Genomic DNA, 22,311 nt, shown 5'->3' on the forward strand with positions numbered 1-22,311 from the left:
ATCAGAATTTGGCCAGATCTAAGCCTTAAAACCGGAGAATCAAGCGTGTTACATCAAAGAATTAAAGACAATGAAAATGATAAATTTTGACTCATGAATCCGAAAAGTGGCATGAGCAAATACTATAGTACTAACTCCTATTAACTAACATTAGTAATTGGTACATTTGAGATTAACAATGAAAAGATTATTCTTAAATTTGACTTTAACCTAACTCAACTTAAAAAAACTTTCGTATTAAATGAAAATTACCCAAATTTTTATAAGCCCTCAATTAAGCATATTTATAATCAACACAGAATTTCAACCTATCCCCTCATGCCCGGGAACATTGTAAAACTGTAACTTTAAAGACAATTGAAGTGGCCCAATAAAATTTACCATAAAGTCTGATATCATTTTGAATTTAGACGTGACCAAAGTTAACTCGCCAACTAACGATTTGCAATCTCAACAATAATGAAGGTATAATAAAGCTTTATTAATTAATGAGCATCTATTACAGGGAGGAGAGAAAAAAAAATCAAAATGAGGTTGGCTACAAAGCCCTCTACTTCAAGATCCTTAAAAACACAAGGCTCCATTTTGCATGGATAATATACACTAAATCTACTCAACCATCAAGACTTCAAGCCGTGACATGACTTGGAGCTCAGGTATTTGTAAAGCTGCAATATCAAAAATGTAATGCAGCCTTCAGGTACAATCCCCTCAATGATCAATTAAAAATGGATGTTCTAATCAGAAGAATCTTCAGACACAGCCGAGTCCGACCCTCCAACATTTACTACCCTATTTGCCATGCCATCTGAACCCTCACTCATCACATCTGCTTCTGAATCCTCCTCTTCGTTCTCTTCAATGCCATTGTCATTGTCATCTTGAAAAGCATCCATATCTTCATCACTCATTCCAACCAGATCCCCACACCATCTGTTGGAGGGAACACCGTTAAATCCTACCTCCCAGTTTCCTTGATCATATTCCACCGCTTGAGCATTGTCATCATCGGATTCCACCTCTTCGGCACTGTTACTATTATCAGCAACCCCAATGTGTACAGGAGTCATGGGACTGGCCTTTTCTCCATCCCATTCCTCATCCAAACTTCTCAATGGTTCTCTCTCAATCTTGGTGCTATGACTGGCAGTCGTATGGCCCAGCAACAAATCTTCAACAGCTCTCTTTTCCACTCTCCGTTTCCTGACCGTTCGGCGACCTCGTCCAGCAGCACCTTGTCCTTGTGTACCTCGTGCCTGCTGTTTTAATTTGTGACTTAAATTGTCACTGACCTTAGCATTTCTGCGGCCAGTGTCTCGTTTGGAATTGTACATTTTTTTAGACAGCTTTTTACCCCGTCCTTGATCACTACTCCCTCGCCCTCGCTTATTGCCACTTCGTACAATTTTCTTAGGAGCAGATTTATCTTTAGTGAATTCACCATGGTCAAATTCTGCTGGTTCAGCCTCCCTATTAGACTTGATGGAAGTATATCTTGATGGAAGCTTCTGCAAAAAATAAATTGGATGAATTAATGTTTCATTAGATTAGCATGAGAGATTTCCAGCTAAAAACCCAGACGCTAAAAATATAACAAAAGGAACATAAATTTAAATCTGCTTCTAGTCTTTTTTGGACACAATAGCTAAGCCTTTGGAAATGAAAATGCAAAGTTGCAGCACAGTTTATTCATAAGAAACCTTTCAAGATAACATCAAACCCAGTTATTTAAGACTAAAAGCACTCTACTAAAAAGGAAAAATGAGAGAGACTCACTATGTATTCCCTCGCTTCTTTCTCCTCACAAGGCTCAAGTCTCTCAAGCTTTACGTAGCTAATGGATGAATCTATCTCAAAAAGCCTGAGAGACAAAGCAGCAGTGGTTAGTGGAACCCATGGAAGCACAGTGACAGATTCAGGATCAGTTGAAGCCTGTGCAGAACTTTCTGACAAACTGCTTGATCCCAACAATTCATCTGTTGTAGAAAAGTTTGATGACAGAAAATCTCGCCGTAGTGCTTTCTCAAATAGGGTCAATATCTGCAAAGTGCAAAATGGGTTGTTTTTCTATTTCTGAATAGGTGTATATTCTTGATTTTTAAAATAATGCAGAGATCTGCAGCTAAAACTTTAAATGAATGGACATGAAACCTGTAAAAGTTCCTCAACAGAAGATGATTTGTTTAACTTCACACCCCAAAGCTTCCTAATATCATCAGTCCAACTTGCTCCAAATGCTTCAGATAGAACAGATACCTGTAAATCAAAATGTGAATACAATATACTCCTCAAAAGTCAAACTAAAAGGACAAAATAAGAGGGTACAAAAGACATTTTAAAATTTTTGAGAAAAAAATGTTCAAGGTGAATATAAAGTTACCGTTAACTCACCTCTATAAAAGCCAAGAGGACCTTAAGCAATCTTGTACGCAAAGGAAGAGAAAATTCCAAAAAACAAATATCTTTGAATAACTTGTCTCGACATTGAAATGCATGTTTAGAAAAATTAAATCCATTATTTGAGGGGAAAGTCCGGTGGCAGGAATTGCAATGGGAGTCTTCAACAAAATAAGGATTGAGACAGATATCACAAATCTCCACCTGAGGTTTGCATCTCTTTATCCCGTATTTCATAGCACATAAAATTGATGAATTATAGCATTCTTTCCACAACCACTTTTGAAAATCTTGATATCTTCTCAAGGCAGCTTTCTTTTCACTCTCACTTTTCCCAAGCTCAATTTTGAAGGATGATGAAGTTTCAGATGTGTCGGGGTTCAAGCCATGAAGGGTACTGCTAGGACTGTCAGGTCCATCATGTCGGTCAGCAATGGAATATGCTTCATTAGGTTCATTTTTAATAGAAACTTCACCTCTGCTTGCAGTTTTCACACATTGTGCACTCTTTTTTCGAACATTTTCTTTGAAAGAATTCTCAATCTTTTGCAGCATCAAGCGCAAATGAGATTCCCTGATCCCGCGTGAATCCAGTGATGTCAAAAGAGCATCAAAGGCCTGCATAGAAATCATAGAATAGATATAATATTAAACCAATTAAGACCAAGTATAAAGACATTAAACTGTACACAACATTGACACCTATAGATTTAAATGAATCACAAATTCAATAATATTTCCATGACAGTTCCAATAAATTGATGATAATGAAATATGACACTCTGAAGAAAGACATATAAAAGAATTACCATGAATAAAAAGATAGGGAGGTGATTAAATTTCGGAGGCTATCCTCACTAATGCCATTTGCTAATGGTCAGATATTGACGGGAAAATAATAAATTTAAGAGAGGAAATGTCTTAGGACGTCTAAAAAGGATACTTCCTGTGTCCTAGCATACAGGTCACTAAAACATGCACTGGAATATAAGAAATATGTCAAAATCAATTTTGAATTTAGTTGATCACCAAAACAGATATCAGCAAACGGAAAATACTGAACAAACAATTTACCTCTTCAGAATCAATAAGCCTCCAATTGCCATCATGATATTCAACAAAGATCCTGCCAGAACCAGGATCATTGCTAGAAGCAGATGCAACAAACTGCCAATATCGATTACGTCTGCGATCTTGGCCAAGGGGTAAAGACCTGTAGACATACATCTCCTCTGCTATGTGGGCAATATAAGATTTCAACTGTGAACGTGATCTTTTTGAATATTGTGCAGGTACCTGAGTCTGAGGGTTGTCTGGACCTGCAACTAAGCCAAACTCTTGAATTGATGAGGACTTCTCAATAGGCATGCTCTGTGCAACAGGAGCTCCTTTTTGGTTTTCTGCAGTGCTGGGTGATGCTTCATTATTAATATTAATGTCAAGCAATGGGCTTTGGTTGCCCTCCCCAGCTGCATATGTGAATTGTGTTTCAATTTTATTCCCAATAAGTGATGGAAAATCTAATTTACTAATATTATCATCTTTCAGACGAACTTTATCTATCTGTGCTTCTGCCCACATTTGCTTCTTCAGAGCATTTGCCGCTTCCAATCGATCCTGAAAAGCTCTTTACATCAACTTAAAACCTAAAACCAATAATCATGTTGAAGGTATACATTACATGGAAAAGAGTTCACCTCAAGAATAACACGGATGGAATTTCCTTCATTTGCCACACCAACCAATGCAACAAGAGCATTTAGACGCTCCTCTACGCTGAGATCAGAATATTCTCCTTCAGCAAGCCCAAGTACCCACGACTCCCCAGACTTACTTTCATCAATTTCCATATTATCTTGGTCAAGATTTCCAGTATTTAAATCTTCACAGGCAACAGGTTGTCCAGTGACAGAACTGGGACAATCAGCATCCTTGGAACCATTCTCAGGAAAGCATGGTAGATCTGTATCAAACTCATTTTGAATAAGGTCTACATCATGACCCAAATTTTCTTTTCCATTTGATGAGCAAATGTTTGGGTCATCATACTGTTCAGAATTTTGATTTGCATCTGAAGGGTTTACTAAATCATCATCTTCGGGATCTTCATCAACTTCATCACTTTCTGACTCTTCTTCTCTTTCAACATCATCAGCATCTTCACCAGCTAGAAACCCATTTTCAAATATCTGAATTTTCTTTCTTGCTTCTGAAAGAATGGACTCAGCATCAGCAGGATCCTTTCGGAATGCAGCTCGTACACGATATGTTGATGGAGCAATTCTTTCAAAAAGTTTAGTGTCTCTAGTCAAAGCAACAGAAATTGATGCTTCCGGTGTCTTGCTGGTCGTCAAGTCCCGAAGACCAGATTTCTGAAAGAAAAAGAGACATAAGAACAAAAGCTGACAGTTTGAAAAAGAGCACTCAATACACAGATGAACAATTCACCTGAATTTTTTCTGCAAGCTCTAACACGGTCAAACCCTTGCTACCCTCCAGCGAGAGAACATGAAAAGCTGCAAATTTAACTGTCCCTGGAGTTAACCGGTGCCTTGATCTTCGAGGAGCTAACAAACCTCTCTCTTGCATTTTGGCCACTGCATTTTCAGCTGCTGAACCATTACGGAGTGTAGAAATGATATCTTCACAACTTGTTCCCTGCATTTGCAATCCATTTTGAACCACTTAATGTAAGAAAAGACAGACCAACAAAAATTGTTAATCTAACACACGTGCAAAATTATAAAAACCCAGTGAAAGTATTAAATGGTATAAAAAAGCTCATCTAGAACCAGTAAACTGAATAACGTAACAAATATGTTTCAGACTATAGGCACTAAAATATAGCAGTATTCAGTTAACATAAGAATTTTTTGAGCTGAAAATTAAACAGCAAAATAAACAAATTGAACCTCGTCTTTATCCATTGCATATGACCATGCAATACTTCTTTTCTTCAGCTGCGGTCCTAATCCTGCAGAGAGTGCTAATTGTCGGAAAATTTCTGGCCATGTCAATTGATTTAAGTTTTTCTGCCAGTTTCGTATATCAAAGCCCCATGCATATGCCTAGAACATAATAAAGGGAACATTATTGGATTCAATAGTCTCAAACAAAACTTTAGGTCTCAAAGAGAAAGAAAAATATAAGAAATATTTCAACTTACTCCTTCCACAATTTCTGGATGGCCCCCTCCAGGATTAGCAGCTCCATTCTGGTTTGTCCCTAATCCTGTAGAAGGTGTCCTGGCAACATCTTCAATGTCTTTTATTATCACCTTAAGAAGTGCAACATGTATCTCACCCAACAATCTAGAATCCTGTAATCAAATGGTTTGATTTAAACATCCACATAATGAACAAAGGGTGCACAAAAATACAGTTCATCTGCAGCACAAGATTACTAACAAAAGGCTATATTTACTCACATAGTCATGAAATGCCTGTACAAACTCATCAAGAGTAAAAGGCCATAACTCAAGAACATCAGCAAAAGTAATCAAGAATCTCCAAACCTGAAATAGACCATCCCTCAGCTTTTAAACTTGAAATTCACATCCTCAATTTAAGCTTAAAAACAAATTTAAAAATAAAATAAAAATGTTAAAAAATGCTCACTACAAAAAGTAGTACATCCATAGACTACATTTACATGAATCATCTCATGTAAAAATAACCTCAATATCATTAACCTAACATTTCAAATCATGAAATGAAACAGTTCACTGTCAGAAGCTGTGATGTAAAGTCCTCCTTTCCCCTTTTAACAGCACAAGAACAATAGATAATAGTAATTGAGGTGTGTTATGTTGTATGTAATATATGCTAATACAATGGAAGAGTGGCAACATGAACATACCATGAGGAGGTTGCCAACATTCTGTTCTGAGTTGATCCAGGGTTGGATAGCAAATGGCTTTCTCAACTTTACACTCTCAGGTGGAAACACACACAATGAATCTACAGCACAAGGTGTATCAGTACTAGAATCTTACTCTTTTTTTTTCTTAGTATTTCCAGATAAACATTGAAGGTCAAAAAAACCCAACTATGAAACATAACAAAAAGTAACACAATGATAATTGCTCACCCCTAAATGATTCAAGGTTTTGCAAAGTATCAAGATCAATATGGATAATAGAAGAAAGCCCCTTGCTGGCTGCAGCCAACTCCATCAATTCCAGCTGTTCATCCTCAATAAGCTCCATAGATTCTTTAGCTATTCGACGAGCAGTTGCTTTCTCAAGGGCAGCTTTCCTCCTCTCTGCCTCTTTCTCTTTGCGGATCTCTTCTTTTTGCCTCCTTTTCTCAGCCTTTTTTAAGTAAACCACAGGAGTAAGGATAGTAGGGTTCATTAAATACTCAGATGTTTAATTGTCAGCCAAACTAAGGCTATAAACAATGGGCATTAAAAACTTACTCGCAAATGTTCTTTCAGCAAAAATTTTTCCCTGCGTTCCATTTCCCGCCTTTGCTCACGCTTTGATCTTTCCTCTTCTCGTTGTTTCTCTCGCATCAACCTCTCCTCTTCCTTCCTTCTTTCACGATCTTGTCTTTCCATTTCTTTCCTCAACCGTTCTTCACTCTGAAAGGGAGAGGGAAATTAGAAGGGTTAGCTAAAGAGAAGGGGATGCTTTTTAAGCGCTACATAATGTATGGTGGGAGGCTAAATTCATTTCAAAAATAACCTTTCGTCTAAGGTTATCTTGTTTCTCAAGCTCTTTCCGCATCCTCATTTCATAGGCTTCAACTTCCCTTGCAACTCTAGCTTCATCACTCTACATAAATAAAGTCAAAAATCAAAATCATCCTCAGCAAAAATAATATATTAACTTAATATAGCTGAGGAAATGACACATAAAATAATACTTGGCACAAGTTACAAATACATTAATACCTTTCTTTTCCTCTCCATCCGCAATATTGCATCATTATGGAAAACTTGTCCACCAGGTAAGGCATACTGATTTTCTTGTCCAATTGGGTGATCTGTAAAGTGGGAGTTCATTCCAGTACTGGTTATGTTTGTGTGAGCTTCCCTTTGGGGAGCAACATCATTGTCTCGAGGAGGAGACGGATATGGAATCCCTTGCTTGTCCTGTTGAGACAAAAGGCGAACACGAGAAGAATGACTGGGGGTAGCATGAATCCTAGGTAGTTGTTCATTTCCAAGGGGAAAAGGAGTTCTGGCAGGACCCTCCACTGGATCATGTAAATGAGCTTGGCTCAATTGTCCAAAAACATCAGGTCTAATGCCAGACTGGTTTGGAAGAAAAGGATATTCAGGGAACGTCCTTGCCATTGCCTGCAATGGAGCCCAATTCAAAACATCATGTCAAACAATCAAAAAGTTAAAATACTCATCCACAACAGTATAGTAATATAATTTAAATATGCTTAGAATAAAAGCAAGCTTTCCAATAAAGAATATGCAGCATACCAAGTGGATACCCAAGTCTACGCATCCACATTAAATCTTCTTCCTTTTACACAAATAATTAGAGTTTAAAGTAATGCAATGCCCGATAACACAATTCAAGCTGGTAATACCAGCGTGCCATTTAGAAAAAGGTGAAAGCATAAACATTAAATAGTATAAGAAATAAAGGAATACTGTGATATACTGACATGAAGGACAGGCATTTAAAAAGGGTAGCAGTCCTGACTCCGGATAATTATCTCATACAACCATGATTGAAGAACACTTTTTGGTAAACATGCACCTCAATGCAAGGCTAATTTTACAGACCCAAACACTAAGAAGTAATAGCATACAGAAAACCAACCTTATTGGTTCTAACATCATGTCTTTCGTATATTTTGCTGTCATAGGCCAGACTAGGCCGCTTCTGCTGTTCTGTAACAGCTGCACCAAAAGAAAACACCAGAAGTGTGACTAGTCAAACAAGGCATGTGTATTCATCACAAACAATTATTCATCAAGTAAACCCTCATTTTAGTACTAATATTTTACATGTTGGTCATTTTAATTTCTTTACTAAAACTTCACTTTAGTCCTGGCTTTGAAAAACATCATTCTCGCTAGCCCTTTTCCATAAATATAAGAACTATTATGAATGATGTTTTTCAAAGTCAGCAACTACAGCAAAGTTTTGGTAAAGTTAGGGACTAAATTAACCAGATACAATATTAGGGACTACAATGAGAGCTTACTTATTATTCATCAGCAACTTAAAACATTATAGTATTGCTACCAACCATACTTTAAGATTCAAAAAGTCCATCAAGGAGAAAGCAAGCAACGCTAAAAACGAAACATTTCATTCCTCACATTGTACTATAAAATAGAACATATAAGAAACTACTTTACCCATAACACTAAACAAAATAAAATGTAAGACATGTCAGAAATGGAAACAACATATTCTAGTTAACAACATTATCATGATACCTAAGTAAAAATGCACGGTGAAAAAGATAATAAACAGAACACATGGGACAAGTTCAGTAAAGAGCTGAATTGGGTGTATAACATAAAATCCAAGAAAATAAGCTTACAAGTTACAAACAGAATGTACAAAAGAAAATGAGTAAATTAAATTCCTAAATTAGTCCTAGAGATAGTAAAGGTCAGGAATTTTAGAAATCCTCAATTAGTCCCTAATTTTGCAAAAAGTTATTCGTTCTAATCTTTTTGTTCACTTTTTTGTTTCTGTCATTCTGCACTAAAAAAGAATTAAAAGTAAATGTCATTTTATAAAACAAAGACTAACTCACTACAGATTTTTAAAATCTCAAGAACTAAAATATTTGACCCATACAGTTGTGAGGACTAATTTGGCTGCCTTACTCAACGAAAATACACCACCATACATTGACAGAGTTCGTCAAACACAAAGTACACAACCATTTTCCAAGTCAAAGACAGCAAAACAAGCTCAACGAATATACCTAAGGGTGCCCCGAATGCATCTGGTGGCAACGGATCAAACTCCACTCCAAGAATAGGTCCATCTTCCCTCAAAGGCTCCCCTAACTGAGCCTCCACGCAAGCAATTGCTCTAAGCTCCATTATAGTCTGTGGTGACTCATAGTACCCCCGTGGCACCACATTCCGCAACTCCGAACGGGTAAACGGGCTGGACCCTGAACCCGACCCGGATCCGTAATCATTACCCGGTTCAGGACCCAACCTGGGCTCATCAGCCGGAGAATCCGGCAAAGTCGCCACCTTACGAGGCTTCTTTGACGGCAAGTCCTTTTTGTCCTTCAACCGCCGGTGACAGAACCACATCTGCAACTGCCGATCCGACAACCCCAACTTCTCCGACAGCTCCGCCCTCATCGACTCCGATGGGTAATTCTCCACTAACCAAAAAAAGACACAAAACCCTCAAAAATTGAACAAAAAAGAAAAAATTGAAAACGAAAGAGAAGTGCAGAACGAACAAGCATAAGCTTTCTCGAGCGTTTCAAGTTGAAAAGGAGTCTTCATCTGGCGCTTGGGCTTGCTCTGACCCTCACTGGAATTCACAATTTTGCTGTTACTTCCATTGTTGTTGTTGTTGTCATTGCTGTTATCACCCGCATCTTCCCTCTTCATCGCGTCGTTCTCCACCTCGGCCTCCATCGATCGAGATCGAACCCTTTTCCCCCTTCTTCAAACCCTAGGAATCCAGAACGAACCCGCAAAAGAAGAAAACAAAGCACACAGCACAAAGGGAAAAGAAGAAAAATATAATTAGGGCAACCGAAAGAGAATCAATTTGGGTGTTCGTTTTTATTTTTTATTTTTGTTACCCCTTTTTCTATCTCTTGAGAAACCAAAAATTCCGTGATAGTCAAGGAATGGAAAAGGCAGAAGATTATTATCTTCTGATGAAAATAAATAAATAACAAGAACAATTATGAACAAGGAAATTTAAATTGAAAAGATAATGGAAATGAGTAAAGCAGCGTGTAATAAGGGATTGAAAAGAAAGAACAATGAAGATGAAGAATAAAAGAACAAAAACCAAAGAAAAAAACAATATCAATAACAATAATAATAAGAGTAGTAGTAATAATCGATAAACAAAAATAATAAACCAACAACAACAACAGTCGCTCTTGACTACTATAACTCCACCACCACCTTTCATAATAATTCCTTTTCATTTCTCTTTTTATTATTATTAATTATAATCTTATTGTGTTTTTCTTCTTTTTTATCGTTTTTATGAACGAACGGTGTGATCCTTTGATGCTCGTGTCAAACAGGAGGGCCAGCTAAAAAACAAAACCAAATCCAAAGACAGAAGAATGCCTTTTTCATTTGTTTATGATTCTAAATTTTCTCGTTTTTTTTTATTAACTAAAATGAAATGAAATGTTTCTCTCACTGGCTGACTCTGCGTGTGTTTTGTGTGCATCACTCTCTCTCTCTCTCACTTTGTTTTAATTTGGATGAACTGAGATTTTTTTCGTGGGTTTGATTTTTCTTTTGTTGAATTTTCTTTTAATTTTGTTTTTTAATTTATTTCAATATAATTTGGTCAATTGGTAAAGTAAGTGAGGGCGTTGGAGAGAGTAGAATTACTGAATGTTTATTTGTTCAAGTTGTGAGTGGGATTGGTTCTTTAAAAAGATGTTTTTGTTTTCAAGGCTCAGTTTTGTGATTTGGGATCTTCAGCATGCTATGATCGAATCGATGTTTAAGGTTTGTGTTGTTGTGGGCCCCGATAAGGTTCCTGTCGTTAACACATAGTCAAATGGGCTTCTAATTGGACTTTTATTGCCTTAATGTGTCTTCAATGGGCCATCATGAAATCTGCAGCCACCGTTGGACAAAAAACAAACGGATTTGCAGCCAACACCAACAAAATAAAAATATTAATTGACAAAAAATGTTTTAAAAAATCAAATATCTATTTTAAAATAATTTAAGTTTTTACTAAGTAATAAGCCTGTATGTTGTACAGATTTATTTATGCATTGAATTTAATTTAATTTTTAGAAATAATTATAATTTAAATATAAAAAGTATATTTAAAGAAATTATACTTTATTAAATAATAATAAACTTGTTATATTAGATAATGTTTGAGAGAAGTATTTTGAAAAATATTATAATATACTTTATTCTAAGTAATTTTTTTAGTGAAATTTGTGTATCTTTCATTCTTTTCAATATATTCACATATAAAGTTAATATTATTTGTTAAAAAATTATGAAATGTTAAATAAAAAAGTTAATTATTATAAATACAATGATGTTTGAATTTTTAGTTCACATAATAAAAATGTAATAATTACATTATAACACTTAATAATGGTAATAATATGTTACTATAAATAATAGAGTATTCAACAATAAGTTGTAGATATTTATATATACATAAATAAATAAATAATTATAATTATAATTATATATAAATGATAGTTAACAATAATATATTTCATTCTTTGAAATAAATTAATTTTTTTGGTGTTGTTATAATGTCTTAAAATATTTATTAAAATATAATAAATAATATATTTAATTAATAATTAAACTAATAGTATATTTTATGTGTCATTTTAGATTTTACATGTTTATTTAAAATAAAATTAATAAATATATTATTGCACGTACGAGTTTGCACAAATATATTTATATTTTTATTAGTTAATCTAGTTAAAAAATAATAATAAATATTATAATTTAAATATTAAAAATAATTATTTATCAAGTAACCATCAAATAATTATTTTTAATGTAAAAAAAAGATTAAAAAAATAAAACACTTTGACTAACTATCAAATTAAATTATATATATAAATAAATATAATAATTAAACTTAATTTTTATTCTAAATATTATAATTTGTTTATCTATTCTATTTTGATAACAAGAGTAAAAGAAACAAAAAGGAGTGAAATTAATATCATAGAATAAAAATGTCTATTTTATGAGTTAAAAGTTGCATTTATCACCCTTATAACTTTATTTGAATCTGATATGTAAATTATCTTTCTATTCTCAATTTCCAATAAAATTTATGGCCATGATATTTTAATATTGTCATAAAAACTAAAAAGTTACTTTTCACGTTAGTCTCTCGCTACACCACTAAAATCTGTTGAATCAGGGTTTTTAAATTAAGATTCATCTGTGTTTAAGGCAATGAATTCCATTGGAGGGTGTTGTCATGCAATACACATAGGTTTAGCTCCACTTTGAGGAGGATTAGATGTATCAATTACAACATAAGCAAGGCTAGCCACATGCAATGAAACTATAATAGGATTGATCCACTCATTTGCAAATACTATGTTGTTTTTTGCATTTTAGATACACCAAGCAGTGACATAAAATAATATTGTATTAGTATTCAAGTTCACTTTCATTCATTTATTAATATCTTGAATTGAGAAAAATGAACACTTTTTCTCAAATCTAAGCCTAAGCCAATATTGTTTTGCCATTGAACAATCTCTAAGGCAATGTAAGAAATCTTAAGACAAATCATTATATATCAAGCATAAGTTTCAAGCGGCTAAATGACATTGGTATTGAATGGTGCTTATTGACAATGCATCATGTACCAATAGCTAAGTAATGAATTTAATTTTTTCTAGTGCTGATAATCTTCAAATCCAAAAGAAGCTCTTGGAGATCTTTTCTAAATTGCTATGGGAATCAAGAAATCATTTGTAAGCAAATTTAACATTTAGCATTGTTCGCAACTTATTTTCAAATCAAGCAATCATTATAGGAGGCATGTAGGACTAGGCATAAATTCCTCAATTTCACTACATATTTTGAAGGCAAATCAATATATAAGATGTGTAAGCAAAGGTCATTGTCCCTTAAGTCAACAAGTGTCTTATTCGTAAAAGAAATGTGAATAAAAGGCACAAGTTCACAAAGTGGTCCAACTTTCAACCAATGCCTAAATCCAAATAAAGTTTTGTCATTCTCTAAAAGAAAAACATGGTCATCTTTTAAGAGCTTTACATATTGAAATCTATATGATGGACCCTTTATAATGTAGTGCAAATAAGAATTTTTTATATGGGTCATTTTCTTGAAGAACTTGAACCCCGAAAGCAATCTATTTTGTGCATGAAACTCCAAGTTGACTTTCCATAAGTGTTGTATTTTGATATCTAAACCTCTTAACCCCTATTTCACCTTTGTTTCACGGTAAAGCTATAGTATCCCACTTAATAAGATGAAGTCCTTTGATAGTCACTCCCTTTCAAATAAACTATCTTATTAAGGCATTCAACCTCTCATAAACAATGCAAGGGAACCATTTAAATAATTTCATTTATTATAATTAATTACTCTTAATAGTATTTATAATCATTACTATAATATTTATTAAAAATATTGTGAAAAAATATTAAATATAAATTATTAATTATATTTTATTTAAAATTTTAAAATTAAATCATAATTAAATTATTAAATAGTTAAAAATATTTAATTAAGAATAGAAGATAAAAAAAAGATTAAATAATTTTATTCATCAATTAAAATTACAAAATATCGATATATATAAAATATGAATCATATATAAAATTTAGACAAATATTATATTAATAACAAATGTATATTAAGGGGATAATATATATAATAATAACAAAGTAATATAAACATAACTAAATTTCTTGATAAAACATAAAAATATTGATCACATTTTATTTTTTAAATTATACAAAATTTTAAAAATATTTTTATAATAATATAATGAAAACTATTTAATCTTCTATATCTTTCAATGTTATCTTGTATCGAGTATATTTTGTTTTTCTTACACAAGTTTAAACTAAAATATAAAGTATAAATTATTACATGATTTAAAAAATTTTGATAATATATTATAATTTTATAATTTATACATTAAAATTTTCATTACTTTTAGTAAATTTGTTGTTCTTATAGTTGAAAGTCCACTTGAAAATTTTATTATTTCCAAGCCATTTTATGTTGTTTTTATACTTATATTGGCTAAATTTCTTCCTTTTCAACTTGTAAATATGAAACAATTAAAATATGATTATTTCTATTCATATTAAAAAATTTATAAACAAAAATAATGAAATTGTAATATTATTTTATTCATTACTTGCATTACTAAGTTTAAAATTTTATTTGCTATTAAATTATCTTTCATAATTTTTTAAGTGGATATTCATTTTAACTTAAAAAATAAGTGCAGTGTCTATAATATTTAAGAAGAAACAACTTCAAAAAATCACTATCATATTTTAAAAAAATTATAACATAAAAATAAGTATATATTTTACATTTTTTTATTTATATAATCCATCATATATAATTGTAATTTTAAGTAAGTTAAAATTTTATATATTTACTTATAATTTTAAAGATTACACTAAATTTTTTAACTTCATTTATCCTAATAACAACTTGTTAAATAATACAAATATAATTAATCAAATAATATCTTTAACGTCGAGCTCTAAATAAATCTATAATATATACAAATTAAAGAGTTAATATAATCTATTTAAAGTTAAGATTAAAATTAAAAAATGATAACAACATATTTAATTATATTAACAAACTAATTACTTTATTATTGATACCAATTTTTTTTTATAGCAACTTTCATATTTGAAAATTGTAGTTATAAAATAAATATTCTCTTGTAATGTGGGTAAGAAATATAATACCAATCAATTTTTAATCATACATAGCCTAATTCATATTCACAATACAAAGAACAATACTGCATATAAATTTTTAATAAAAAAATAATTTTAGTTAAAAAATAAAATAAGAAAGAAAAATTATAAAATAATTTAAATTTATTATATTATTCTTTCATTTTGTTATATCTAATGTTTCAAATATGTTGATAAAAATATCTAGCTTAAAAAAAATTATAAAATTTATAAAATTAATATTTTTAATGGTATGTACATCATTGAAATTTTCATAATAAAATGATAATGAATAATTAAAATCTTAGTTTACAATATAAAATAATAAAGTGTTATTAATAATCATGATAATAGAATTTTTTTTAAAGATTACAACATCTGAATGAATTTATAACATGAGTAGCTTTTAATATATCAATATTGATATAAATTTTTGTTGATTTTTATATAAAAATAGAAAAAGTATTGTAATACATTCACATATTTGTTATAATTAGATACAAACTATATTTTAAATAAATAAATTTAAAAAATATAATAATATTGTTACCTAAAAATTCATTCACAATAATAAAAGTAAATAATATAACGTTAGACATTTGAAACTTTAGATATTTTCTTCATAAACAATTTAACTAAAATCAAAATATTTTCTTATCAATAATTGTATTTTATAATATTAAAATCATTATTTCTATCTTGTGTCTTGTAATTGAAGTGTCGTAGTATTAATCTTGGCTTAAACAAATTTTTTTATTAGACTCATGTGCATAACTACTCCACTCACATTTATACATAAAATAAATAAATTTAGAAAACTTTTTGATTAGTTAAAACAAAATTATATATAATATTTTTTAATAAATTTTAAAATCCAAATACCTATAGATAAGGTTCTCATAAAGGCTCTAAGAACTTCATTTCCTATTGCAAGAAAAATGGGCTAAGGAGGTGTTGCTAGGGTTTTTCACCCAACTAGCTTCAAGGCAGTCGCGAGGGCTTTGGGTGTTGAAGGATGTCTGAAGCACTTCAAGGAAGAGATTGTGAGTCTTTATTCACTTCTCAAAGGGATCAACGGACATGGAGAGACATGAAGCTAAGAAGCGGTTCATAAAAGAAATGGATATCATGAATCAAAGTACTAAGAAGGTAAAAACGTGTCAAAGGGCATCAATAAAGGTGAAAAAATTACTCATGCAAAGGGAAGAGCGAGTTGTAGATACAGAAGCAGACTAGGTTATTCTAAACCTCTTTTTTCTAAGTCTTTTTTCAGATAAAGATAAGGTTTTAGAGTCAAAAAAGTTAGATCTAGTTTTAAATGATGAATAAATTGTTAAATTTGTCTTGAATGACTTGAATCTTGCCTTTAAGGTTGAGAATAGTGAAGAAAACAGTGATAAATTTCAAAATCTATGTCCTAACTTAAAGATCCTTCTAGAGGATTATGAAAAATGATGTTCTCCTTGGTAATTTACACTTATAGTTAAACTCCTAGGCAAATCAATTAGCTTTATCTTTTTAAATAAAAAATTAGGTAATATCTCGGGGGAAATGGTTCATTAAAAATTCTTAACCTTAATAATGACTTATTTGTTGTTAAGTTTGATAGTAAGGAGAACTAAACACACTTTTTTTGAAGGACCTTAGTTACCTCATAGTTTAGAGGTGGAGACCTATGTTTAGACCTAAAGATTACAACTTCTGGAAGATAACCGTATGGGCTTGAATATTTGACCTTCCTTTTAATATCTATAATAACAAATTTTTGTGGTAGGTGGATACCTGTGTAGGGTCAATGCTAAAAGTTGACCCATACCTTTTATTAGTTAAGGAAAATTTTGTTAGAATATGTATAGAAATAGATTTAAGGAAATTTTAACTTTCAAAGTCCTAAGACAAGAGTTCAAAGTAGAGTATGAAGAGCTATATCTTATATGTTTTAATTGTGGTAAGTATAGACATAAATAGCAGCAATGTAGTGAAAACTTTGGGCTTGATAAAACTAACTTAGAGAAAGAGGCTAACCAAATTAGTATTTCAAGGGAAAATGAAAGAAATTTAGTTAATAACTCTGAAGTTGATAAAGATACGATAATGATTGACAAAAATAATACTCCTATTAAAGAAAATGATTAGTATGGCCCTTGGATGCTTGCAAAAAAAATCTTTTAGGAAGAAACCAAATTCCTTAATCATGTGGTTCTTCTATAAACCAAGGTAAGAAAAGAGAGGTTTAGTCAAGACTTAGATTTGATGTTCTTGATAGCTTTGAACAGGATCTGAATGAAACCCTAGAGGCTGCAAATATTACGAAACTTGAGTCTTTTAATAATAATGATATTCTCCTCAAAGACCTATGATCCATAGGCTGCTCCTAAAGTAACTAGTAGCCCCAAGACAAGTGAACCTATTAAAAAACTACAAAAACTAGAATTGTACCTAAATCTAGTAAGGGGTAGTAAGAAGTTGATGTAACATATTTTAAATTTATATTTATAATTTTATTTTGATTAATAATCACTTTTCATATGTTTTATTTTATAGTTTTTACCATTTTCTACTTATTTAAATAAATTGGGCCTATTACAAATAAATGCTTTTATTTTGTATTTTTTGTTATTCTGCCCTCTGACTACTAATCGGCCATAACTTTTTCTACAGATATCGTTTTTAGCTGATTCTAGTTGCATTGGATTCTACACATACATGACTTCAAAATGCATATATGGATCACTGGATTTGGATTTGTTTTCGATTTTTTATGATTTTTTGAAGTTGAAGCTAATTTATAGAATATTTTTGGAGGATTGCATTTGAGCTCTTGTTATTTAATAATTGTATTTAAGCTTTTAGATGTTATTGAGGCCCAAATTTTGGCCACTTAATTTATCCTAATTAGAATCTATAAATAGACTAATAAGGTTCTTAATTAGGGTACAATGCAATTAGACACTTTGAGATTTTGAGACTTGGCTGAAATAAGAATCATTGTTTTTACTTTCTCTCAAACTCTCTCGTTCTTTTCTCATTCTTGCGTGGGTTAAGTGTTTTGATGGAAGGCTAAACCTCTCGTTTAATCTGCAAAATACAAATGACGTAATTTTGACATGAGTTCTACCCTAAATTACTCTGAGTTTGTTCTCTTTTCTCTCTAATTTTAGAATTGTGTATTGCGATCGTAATTGACTTTTCTATTGTTAGAATTCAAATTAGAACTCGATTGATGCTCTGATTTAATAATTAATGCGGATTAGGTTAAATGATTATTTGATTTAATTTGTAACTCTATTCAATTAGGTTATTCGATTGAATTAATAATTGAATTGGGGGATTGTTCAAAAGCGAATTTAAATCTTTAGATACTGTGATAGCCGGAGTTACACATAATTGGTATTATGTGGATTGATATTTCTTAATTTGTTTTTACTCAATTTTAATTTGTTCATAATTTAATTTAATTAATTCATAATTTTTAAACTCCCAAAATCTTACTTTCATTCTTAAAAAAAAACCTAAAATTGAATTTAATTAAAGATGTGTCTCTGTGAATTAACATAGGTTGAGCTCTATATTGCAAAATCTTTAACAAAACTTAATTGTTTTGATAGCGACTCGGTATCGTCTATCAAAAATAAATTTACCAATCTCTTGGAAATGTAGCCATGTCTTGTTTTGAACAAGAAAACCCTAAAAGATTTGAAAAATAGGAAAGTTAAGACACTTTTGTTAATGAAACATTTTCAAAACATGATTCAGAGTGACCCTAATTTAAGGCATTCCATTCAGGACCTGAAAGGCCTTAATCTAGAATCCTATGGAGGGACTAAGGTTTTTTAAAAACACATACCCACTGATAAACCACTTGATGTACACTTATCAATGGATCTTGAGAAATCAAAAGTGATAAATCATAATAATCCTGATAATGATTGTTTACTATATGGTAATATAGGTATGGTGCATCTTAAGGATGCTAAAAATAATGATCATTAGCTTTATGAATTTCCTTTTTTGAAAATGTAGGGATGTTGGAAGTAAGACTTTTCACATATTGATAAATAATCTAATTAAAATTCATAATCTAGACTTTATTTTTCTTTTTGAACTAAGAATAAGCTTAAATAACATTGATAGGATAATTAAGAAAATAAATTTAGATGGTTCAATTAAATGGATGCTATTGGATTCTCTAAGTAATACTCAACACAACAAGAACTAATAAATATATTATTCATCTTAATATTAGTGTGAGTAATTAGGATTGGATTATGTCCTCCATATATGCTAACCCTAAGAGGGATTGAGAGCTGAATGTTGAAATCTTCTGTTTGATTTCAGTCCAATTATGAATAAACTTTGGTGTTTAGCTGGGGAAAAAGAAAAGAATTACAAATGAAAAGAAAAAAGATTACAAATGAATGAAAGGAAAGATGAGTAAAGAAATTGATTGAATGTAAAATATAAAAATTACTCCAAGAGTTTTATTTATAAATTTAAGAAAAATTTGTTAAATGTCATGATTTATTAACCCTTTGTGTATCTTTTTCTTTCATTTATCTCATCTCAGTTATTAAATTTCTTTAGCCACATTACAACTTGAAATAAACCTCATAATTTTTACTTGTAGTCAATTTACTTAGTAGAGAGTCAATTTATGGTCAAACATATAGTAGTACACTTCTTTTTGAAGGAACTGAGTGATATCCCCTTTTGTCTCTAGACATTTAGAGACAGAGGGAGGAAGTAAAATGTCCTACTTTAATGATTAAGTGTCATAACTAGAGTCACGACGGGACAACGACCACGTAGAGAAAAGGAATTTTATTTAAACAGAGTTGTAATAAGTTAAAAAAAACTGATGACAAAGAATCGCCACCAAAGTTAATTAAAGAAAACTATTGGAAAAACTCTTAAAAAACAAGCTTCAAAACCAGATTTGGATTCAGAAGTGGTTTACGCGTAAGGAAAGTATTAGTACCTTACGACGACTGTTGATTAAAACAGTTACCTTCTAATTAATTGTATAAAAATTATTTTAACTTTAAAAATACTTATTTTACTCTAAAAAATAATTAATATTTTTTATTATTATCAAATTTATCATTATTTTTTAGTTTTATTTCAAATTTTTGCAATTTTTAAAAAGTATTAATTTTATATTTTTTAAAATAAAGAATGCAATTAAAAATTTACTTGAATTAAAAGAATGAATTATTTATGAAAATGTTATTTTTTTGTATTTTTGTATTAAAAAATATATTTAGAAAAGGAATTTGTCTTGATAACTTATTAAAAATAAACATAATAATTTCTTTTTTTTATTTTTTAATAAAGAGAAACAATTAAAAAATTAATTTGAATTTAAGAAATGAATTATTTATCAAATATTATTCTTTTCTTTTGCATTTTTGTATTAAAGAAATTTATAAAAAATTTAACTTGATATTTTATTTTCTTTAAAGTGAAAAATCATTTCTTTATTTTTTAATAAAGAAATAAAAAAATTAATTTGAATAAGGAGAATGGATTATTTATAAAATATTATTCCTTTATTTTTGTATTTTTTGTATGAAAGAAACATAACTTAAAATTTTATCTTAGTATTTTATTTATTTACTTTTTTTTGAGATAAACATAACCATTTTATTTTTTTAATAGAATTATTTGAAATTACTTTTAGTTTAAAAATTAATTTAGGTTTAGAAAAAAATTTTAAAAAAGATTTGGGACTTGACAGGTTAAGTTTCCGCTCTTACGTATCCTTTGTGTGCAACAAAGGAATCAAAGCCATGTAGTTCTTTTTTTTAAAAAAAAAAATCAGGTTTAGATAATTTTCGAAGATTTTATTTTTTGAAAAACTTGATTTTTACTTTATTATTATTTTTTAAAGTAAATTCACTCTTGTACAGGGTTCAAGTTAGCACATGGCTACTTAATAAACGCTTACAATTTAAGCAATATTAGAGGTGGATCCACTACTCTATCAAAAATGCTTGGCCGTTGTGTGAATTCAAAATATTTTTTTTTTAGATAACAAAAATTTGATGTACCTATTAAAAAGGAACAAATGAGAGACATATAAAATAAACAAACAAATACAAAAGCAAATAAAAATATGAGAAAATAACTCTTATTTGATTTAGGAAATAAGTTTTTTTTAGGTTATGATTTGCAAAGAAATTAGGGTTTTTAGAATTTATCAAAAGAAAGAATTTTTAAGATTTAAAAATTTTAAATTTATAATTTACAAAATTGTTAGGGTTGAAAAAAAAAGTTTTTTTAGAGTTTGCAAAAAACTGAATGATTTTGGGGTTAGAAGAAAAAATATATAATTATTTTTAGGGTTTGCAAAATAAGGGAATATTTAGGGGTAGAAGAAAAGAAATTTTCATAGACTTGGATTTTCTTTTTTAGGGTTTGACATAGGGAGAAGAAATTTAGGGTTAGAAAAATGATTAGGATTTATAGAAAAAAAATTAAAAAAGGAAATTTTATTAAATTTTCTATTTTTAGTTATTTATTTATTTATTACACTTGTAAAAAGTGTTAGATCATGAAGGAGAAGAGAAGAACGTACAAAATAAATAAGCAAAGAACATAATGCAGACAAATGAGTAAGAACAAAAACTCTTACTAGATAAAGGAAGGATAAAAAACAAACAAAGAAGGAGAATTCTTATTAAATAAAAGGAGGATGGAAAACAAACAAAGAAGGAGAATCCTTATCATATAAAGAGAGGATGAGAAATGAACAAAGAAGAAGAATTCTTACAAGATAAAGAGATGATGAGAAACAAACCAAGAAATAAAAAGGAGAACACTTACTTGATGAAAGTTTTTTTTTGCCCCCTCAAGGTTGGATCTCTCCTTCAATTTGTTCTATGTAATCGGCCTCGAGATGTGCTTTAGGATTCTTGCCGCTGTTAGATAACTTTCTTTGGTCCTTTCTTCTCCTTTTGCTCTTTGTTTCCTAGGCTCTCTCTCTGAAATTCTCTCTTAAAGAGGTCTCAATTCTTTTTTTTTTCTCTTTCTTAAAGAGGTCTTGATTTTCTCTTTTTTGTTTTCGTATTCAAAAGTCCTCCACTCTAAAGACCTAAGCTTCTTATTTATAAACATTTTCTAAAATCCTAAATCTCATGTAATATACAATTTTTTTGTATTTTAATAAAGGCTCCAACATCTCATGACACCTTATTTCCTGATAACTGATTTTTTTCCTTATCCACTTTCTTAAAAATTTACAAACTACTTTGACCATTTCTAAATCTGATTTTAAATTTAAAAATTAAAAATTTGA

General features: G+C 30.4%; 1 protein-coding gene across 1 annotated transcript; it reads right to left on the reverse strand.

The window, feature by feature from the left end:
• Nucleotides 1-446: 446 nt before the first annotated feature.
• LOC113853282 (homeobox-DDT domain protein RLT1) lies at nt 447-10,947 on the reverse strand. The gene is made up of 18 exons (XM_027483836.1): nt 9,807-10,947; nt 9,309-9,725; nt 8,183-8,262; nt 7,294-7,701; nt 7,085-7,174; nt 6,817-6,981; nt 6,487-6,709; nt 6,256-6,356; nt 5,825-5,911; nt 5,564-5,716; nt 5,310-5,465; nt 4,846-5,055; nt 4,095-4,769; nt 3,472-4,014; nt 2,392-3,015; nt 2,152-2,256; nt 1,777-2,040; nt 447-1,508 (listed from the first exon to the last, which is right to left on the reverse strand). The coding sequence occupies exons 1-18, from the start codon at nt 9,985-9,987 to the stop codon at nt 738-740; spliced, it is 5,253 nt and encodes a 1,750-aa protein (XP_027339637.1). The 5' UTR covers nt 9,988-10,947; the 3' UTR covers nt 447-737.
• Between the last annotated feature and the right edge of the window lie 11,364 nt (nt 10,948-22,311).

Source organism: Abrus precatorius, unplaced genomic scaffold, assembly GCF_003935025.1.
Source record: "Abrus precatorius isolate BTA unplaced genomic scaffold, Abrus_2018 Scaffold10, whole genome shotgun sequence".
Taxonomy (NCBI): domain Eukaryota; kingdom Viridiplantae; phylum Streptophyta; class Magnoliopsida; order Fabales; family Fabaceae; genus Abrus; species Abrus precatorius.